The sequence below is a fragment of the Rosa rugosa genome, chromosome 7, assembly GCF_958449725.1.
Source record: "Rosa rugosa chromosome 7, drRosRugo1.1, whole genome shotgun sequence".
Classification (NCBI taxonomy): Eukaryota; Viridiplantae; Streptophyta; class Magnoliopsida; order Rosales; family Rosaceae; genus Rosa; species Rosa rugosa.
Genome location: NC_084826.1, coordinates 34,855,724 through 34,862,866, shown reverse-complemented (window position 1 = coordinate 34,862,866; position 7,143 = coordinate 34,855,724). Strand labels below are relative to the sequence as shown.

The following is a 7,143-nucleotide window of genomic DNA, read 5'->3' as shown; positions in this document are numbered from 1 at the left end:
CTGTATATATATATATATATATACAGCAAGGATCCAAAGAGGACGTCCTTGCTATACAAAATCTGCGGATGGGTCACGCACAGCCGTCCGTTGCTTTAAATGAAATTCAATGGCTCAGATCGATCTCTTCCCAAAAACCAAACCAACGCGGGTCGAAGTAGAAAACTCAGACGAACTGTACGCTCTCCACTTCGATACAACCAAAGTCGTCTCTGGTTCTCCATCTCGTCTCCACCCAAAACACTGGTCTTCTCGTCTCCAATTAAATACTAGAAACTCATCTCAGGTTGCACGATTGTTGCAACCGAAGCTTTCTTTTTTCCTTTCTCTCATGAAAATTGTAGCTCTCTTATGGTCAGTAATCCCTTGGAGTTTTCGCGCCAAAAGTTGGAGACTTGGAAGCAGAGAAACACATCTAGAGTATGGATTCTCTCTCTTTTCTGATTTGTTTGATTTCCAATTACAAAATTTAGGGTTTTTTCCATATTTGGGACTTTTCTTCTTTATGTTTCTGGGTTTCTTTTTTGTTTCGAGATTTGAGATTACTGTTTTGGGATTACTAATTTTGGGATTACTGATTTGTATTTGGGATTACTGATTTTGTTTTTGGGATTGCTGATTTGTATTTGGGATTACTGATTTGTATTTGGGATTATTGATTTTGTTTTTGGGATTACTGATTTTGGGATTACTGATTTGGGATTACTGATTTTGTTTTTGGGATTACTGACTTTTCTGCAATTATCTACAGGTGACTCCTGATGCACATTTCGAAAAAGATTTGGGCTTAGATAGCTGATAGGAGCATTTTAATGCGACGTTTTACTTGCATTTCCCTACATTTTCTGCGTTATTTCCTTAGTAAAACTCTGTTTAGGAAAGTTTCCATTCTTTGAATGGGAAAGTTCCTATTTGTAGAAAGTTTCTATTTTTGTAGTTTCTATTTATCATTTCTAGTAAGTTTCCATTTTCGTTAATTTCTATTTTTCATTTTTAGAAAGTTTCCCATTTTCAGTTTAGGAAAGTTGCCATTTTTCATTTTAGGAAAGTTTCTATTTTTCTTACTAGTTTCTATTTTCAGGACCTCCGAGCTAAAAAGTGGAAATGAACTCACAAATGGAAAGAGGAGCTTGCGAACGTTAAGGGGAGCAAAAATGAGGAACAGAAATGAGCAGAAATGAAGAAAAGAAGTTTTCCTGCTTCAACCAGGAAACCCTGCGAAAAGGAGGAAAGCTTACCAATGAAGTTTCCAACGTTACTATGAAAAAGAAATAGAAAAATGAAGTGTTATGACGTTGGAAGGTATCAAGGCTTGAAGTTGAAGCAACAAGGCCCAAGAACTCTCAAGACTTAATTGGATTTTCGGCAAAATGGATCAAAAGCCCAAAAGCCCATGGAATTAGGGTTTGTGACGCAATGAAGAAACCCTAGAGATGTTTGCCGTCCAAAGCCAAGAGAGAAACAAGGGAGATGGCGTGAAAAATCAGAAAATATGAAGAAGATTACGCCAAGAGATTTTCTAGGGGAGAGTTTTAAGGAAAGACAAAGTGTGGACATCAAGAAACGGCTAAAAAGGTGTCTAGATTCATCCCTAGAATTCCTAAAGGAAGTTTGGCCGAAATAAAAGAGAAAAATCAGAATATTTGCAAGGGAATTTCGGCCAAAATTATTAGGGAATTAAAATGGAGTTTTGTGATTGGTTGGACCACATCATAGGGCTTACTTGGCAAGCTATCATTGGAGGAAACTATGTGGAATTTTCAGATTAATTCCATTGATTTATTAAAGGTTTACACGGCTTGGAGACCAAGTTTTGCCGTCCCTATTTATACTCCCTCTTTCTCAACGTCAAGGGGTCCTCTCTTCCATACAATTTACACTTTAGAAAAAATCAGAAAAGTTCTCTAGAATAGCCGTGAGTTTCTCCATCCTCTAGTCATCTCCACGGAATTCAAGCAAGGCCAAGGGAGAAGAAGAATTGCCGTGAGCATCATCATCCACCACCATCCTTGAAGCTTGCTTTCGAGATTCAAGAGACTACCACATCATTCGTTCATCACCATCTTCATCTCACGTTGTAATTCGACCTCTTCTTTGTAACCTTTGCTTTGAATTTCGTTGGTTATGAACTAGTTGACATATGTGTTTGAACAATTATTAATTTCTGGAATTTTATGATTAATTGAGAAATTTTCAGATTCATATATTGTTCTTCGAAAGTTGCTTATGTGGGTTTGTTTAATTAAATTTGCGTTATAGATAACTTTTGTATTTTAATCTTATGTGGTTGCAAACACTTAGGGTTTCGATATGAATGGTGCTACAATTTAAGAACATGAATCAACTTTTTGGTTTTGTGTTCTTGAATCGAAAAGTAGTAAAGGTTTTGTACAAAAACCGAATTTAATTAAAGAGAATTGCAATTAGGTGGACTTTTTCATACTAAGTTGCACACTTGAGTTGATAGCCTTTCTAGGTGCTTATTGCGTTGAACATGTCATGATTGACTAGCTTTCTAGGGCTTGAATGCATGTTTGATAGGATTAGTCTTTGTGCTTTCACTTAGATTAATTAGCATTGAAAAGTAAAATATGGGAAATTGTTTGCTTTTAACGTTTCACATGATCAACTCCTTTCTCATGACTTAGATGAATAATATTAGGGTTTGAATCAATTTTAATCATAAGTTTCGATTTTGATCTTTGTTCTCTCATTCCATTCGTATTTTTATGTTTTTGCATTTTAATTGTTTTGTTAACTTAGTTTTAATTTTTAGAAATCAAAAACCAAAAATCCCCCTTTTCGTGTAAAATGTTTATAGTTGTGAATATCTTTGTGAATATTATACTTTGTTTTAATTTTAATTGTTTTAATTGTTTGACAATGACAGGTGTACCCTCAATCCCCGGAATAGAACGATCCCTATTTGCTTATACTACTAAAGATATTTCAGGGTTAAATTATGCGCTTGCTTTTAGCGTATCAATAGCTTGGATAATGGGAGATTGTAATGGCTCTAGAAGAAGAGTTCAAGCTTGTTTAAACATATTTGCAAACATCTTTGATTGTAAACAGTGACATGTTCTATCCAATCAGTTTTGAGGATTGGTTTTGTTCCTGCTCATGTTTTAAGTGCTATTTTTCATTATATGGTTGTACAGAATCCAAAAGGAGGAAGCTCTAAAAGTTCGTGCGTCTAAAGCTAGTGAAGTGGGTGAAAGAGAGAAGAAAATAGAAGCTGAGGTTGCAGAGCTTGAAAGACAAAGGGATGATCTTGAGGCTCAATTGAAAAAGGTTTTCTCTGGTTTTTTCTCTATGATTTCCTAAATGCGTACCTACTTAGATTTTTTGTTTAGTTGTATTTTGCCCTATTCCTATACTCTGGTTTCCTCTGATGAGCATATTCTTATTTGCCCCCTGGTTTTCTTGTTTGTTCCTATATTCTGGTTCTATTGATTTAAGCAGTTTAAAAAGATATGTATATGAGAATCATATATGCATCAGACGAAAAAAAAAAATGTTGTTATATAATTCTCATATACATAAATACATTTCCTCATGTGAGGCAGAATCATATATGCTTCCGATGAGAATCATACAAGCATCTTGATCAAGTTCGAGAATCACAGACATTGATTCCTTGATCCAGGCAATAGATGACTTTATCTGAGAGTCTAGTTGAAGGATGTTGTTTGATTTTATTAAAAGAACTTTTGAAAAAATAGTTCCTGGGTTGGTTTCCATGCTGTTAAAGTACATCTATTAGTTACAAGCCTTGACACTATCAGTTAGTTACCTGCTAGCTTGTGGTTAATCCCTCGAATTCGCAGTTGAATGTGCATTAGCCATAAGGCCTTGGCTGGCCCCAATTTCACTACATTTTTCAAGAGTACTAGATGGACCACTTGTTTTGAGTTTTCTAGTGATCCATTGAAGTGTTATTAGAACAGTTGCCAAAACCGTGCATTAAGGTCCAGTTTTGAGAGAGCTTATAGTTATGTAAAAGTCATTTATTTGTTAGAAGCACATGAAATTTCAATAGAGCTTTTAGGATACTGATCTAGTGTGTGTGATTTTTCAGGTTTTGGATTTGCAAGATGATTTCAAGTTGGCTATTGGCTTGATTGATTAGCTTCTACGCTGGTTTCAATATTGTTGCTGTTATTGGTGAATATTGTTATGAATTTTGTGATGTGTTTGATTCTTCAAGCTTGGGATGCACCGGCAATGAGTGACGATTTCTATTTGAGGCAGGTGGATTGGTTGCTGCATAATGTATTGGCTGTGGGAGAGGAAAACTGTGTTCATTTGTGGAATGTTTGTAGTAGTAAACACTAAATGTAATGTGAATGTAATGTGCATTTTCTGGAATCACAGTGTATATATTACTTCTGAATGTAATGTGCATTTTCTGGAATTTTTCTGGAATCACAGTAAAGCTTGTTACTTCTTAATGTAATGTGCACATAGCTTTGCTCTTGCTATGCTGCAGAATTTCATTTGTTGTACTATACAGTATTATAGAAGGAATGAAACAATTACATTCATTTTCTGGAATCACTACAATTACATTCATTGTCTGGAATCATTACAATTACATTCATTGTCTGGAATCATTACAATTACATTCATTTTCTGGAATCATTACAATTACATTCATTTTCTGGAATCATTACATATCAGCAACTTTTGACTAGCCACTATTCCAACAATATTCCAACAATACTATGAACAACTCTGCCATATAACCTGCAGAATGGCATGATGCAAAATGGCATCCAAAACAACTCTGACAAGATGCAAAATGGCATCCAAAACCTGCAGACTGATCAATGCATCCAAAACCTGCAGAATCAAACATACCCCAAACCTACTGCAGACTGATCAGTGCATCCAAAACTTGCAAAATCAAACAGACCACAAACCTATATAAAACCAATCACAATATCTATTTCTCAACAAACTCAAAACCACCACAGTAGCTAATCAATAAAGCTAACACCAAAAATCATCTTCCAAAGAGAAACCTGAGAAATCAAACACACCACAAAACCCTCTTACCTTAAACTGACCAAATTAAACACAGGTCAGTGTTTGAGACATTATTCTGCGAAATGAGATGATGAACAGCTATCATCATCCATACTAGTGGAACTTGAATCCCCATATTTATCAATAGCAGGTCTACATAAATAAGCAAAAATAAAGTGATTAATATGAATAGATAAAAATGTTGAATAGTTTCAATAATATCAAACACAGGTATTTATAGATTCTTACCTTCCATGAAGTGTTGGACAATTTCTTTTGTCATGTGACTGACCAAATAGTCCACATCTATGGCATTGCCTACCTTGACTGTCCTTTACCTTAACTTTCTTCTTCTCTTTTCCTTTCTTCAACCTTCTCCCACACCCTTTTGCTCTCACTTGATCTGGTTCATTAAAAACATGTTGAATAGGATCATTCTTTGTCTCCAAACCTACTGCACTTTTTCCACTTTCATTACTAATTAATGGTTTAATATTCTCCAAAAAAGCATGCAATGCTTCCAAAAAGAGCTGTGAAGCCTCATCACTCACCATAACCTTATCAATTGCATATTTAGCATGCTCGAATAGTTTAGTCCTCCTTGCAAGTAAAGCTTTGTTATCTTTTATCTCCATTCCATCAGAATCTATCACAACTCTTTGTCTTGCAGCTTTAGTCCATCTCTTCAAGATGTACTGAATAGGCAATTTATCAACATCTTGGATCTTAATCAAATATGCCAAAACATGCCGACATGGGAGCCCTTCACTGTCAAACTTTCTACAGCTGCATGATGCAAAATCAGATTTTTTTTCGTAAGTGAGTTCACGAAACTTACAAGTATCAATGTTCTTTCGCATAACCTTAAACTGTTCTTGAGTGACATTTTCAAACATAAGTTCTAGTTTATATTTGAAGCTGTCTCTCAACTGTTCTTGAACTTCATAAAATAGTTTACGTGTATAAACCTTGGCCATATGATCTTCTATGTCAAGGGACATGACAGTTTTTGCCTTCTCATCAATATTAATATGATCCTCCTCTAACTCAGAATGGCGTTGGTGAAGAAGTCCCCTCTTAAACTGAACCATAAATTCCACCAATGAATTCCACTTAGAAACATAATTCTTGAAGAAAGAATGTTGACTCTGTGCTCTTTGACTACTTGACATTCCAGCTGAGAAAACATGATTGACATATGCTGGTATCCATGATGAACGAATTTCGTATATCGACTCCAGCCACTTGTTATCACTCAACCCACTCTTCTCAATAATTTCAATCCATCTTGAGTCAAACTCCTCTCTACTACTTGAATTCCATATGCAGCTATGAAAGTCTTGGTAGGAATCCCGATATTTAATCGCATCTAGCTTCTCAGAAAATTTATTAAGAATGTGCCAACTGCAATATCTATGAAATGTTTGTGGGAGTGCTTCTGCAATGGCTTTAGTCATAGCAGGATCTTGGTCAGTAATAATCATCTTGGGGGCATTTTCTGGTGCATCTCCTGGCATAGCATTTAGAAATTCCTTGAATAACCAAACAAAAGTATCGGCCGTCTCATCATTCAAGAATGCACAAGCAAAGATGATTGTCTGCCCATGATTGTTAACACCAGTGAATGGTGCAAAAATCATTCCATACCGATTTGTGTTGTATGTAGTATTAAAGATAACTACATCTCCATAAAAGCTGTAAGCTCGTCTTGAAATTGAGTCAGCCCAAAAGCACCGTCTTACTCTGTTTTCCTCATCTGACTCCATTGTATAGACAAAAGAGGAATCTTTTTCTTTCTCATTCTGAAAATGCATGTACAGTAGATCTCCATCATGCCCCTTCTTCTCTTCACGACAAGTTCTTCCATAATTATATAGATCACGCTGTATAAAACTAATATTTTGAATGCCACCTGCCTGAACACCAAAGAATTCAAACTGTTTATGTTTCTCAACATTTACCAAGCTTAGTTGCTGTGATAGAACTGTGTTAACTTCTGAAACACGACGGTGCAAGCCTGTGTTAACTTCTCAAAATTCGATCACCACAGATCAAATCGCTGCAAGCCTTCTTGGGTGTAGCTTCTACTTCCTCTGGGCTACAAAAGGCCTC

The 7,143-nt window shown here is 35.7% G+C and overlaps 1 protein-coding gene and 1 long non-coding RNA gene across 2 annotated transcripts; one reads left to right on the top strand and one right to left on the bottom strand.

The window, feature by feature from the left end:
* Positions 1-3,000: 3,000 nt before the first annotated feature.
* LOC133723532 (uncharacterized) lies at positions 3,001-4,396 on the top strand. The gene is made up of 3 exons (XR_009853084.1): positions 3,001-3,067; positions 3,162-3,294; positions 4,082-4,396. It is a non-coding gene; the product is annotated as an uncharacterized LOC133723532 (long non-coding RNA).
* A 706-nt stretch (positions 4,397-5,102) lies between these two features.
* On the bottom strand, positions 5,103-6,957 carry LOC133723216 (protein FAR1-RELATED SEQUENCE 5-like). Its single transcript, XM_062150032.1, has 2 exons — positions 5,281-6,957; positions 5,103-5,184 (listed from the first exon to the last, which is right to left on the bottom strand). Exons 1-2 carry the CDS (start codon positions 6,843-6,845, stop codon positions 5,103-5,105), a joined length of 1,647 nt encoding a protein of 548 aa, XP_062006016.1. The 5' UTR covers positions 6,846-6,957.
* Positions 6,958-7,143: the final 186 nt, after the last annotated feature.

Bases quoted from the DNA above. Each gene is read 5' to 3' on its own strand.
- LOC133723216 (XM_062150032.1), bottom strand. From the start codon at position 6,845: ATGCATTTTCAGAATGAGAAAGAAAAAGATTCCTCTTTTGTCTATACA. The intron at 5,185-5,280 runs GTAAGAATCTAT...TTATTTATGTAG, and splicing joins TGTCCAACACTTCATGGAAG to ACCTGCTATTGATAAATATG.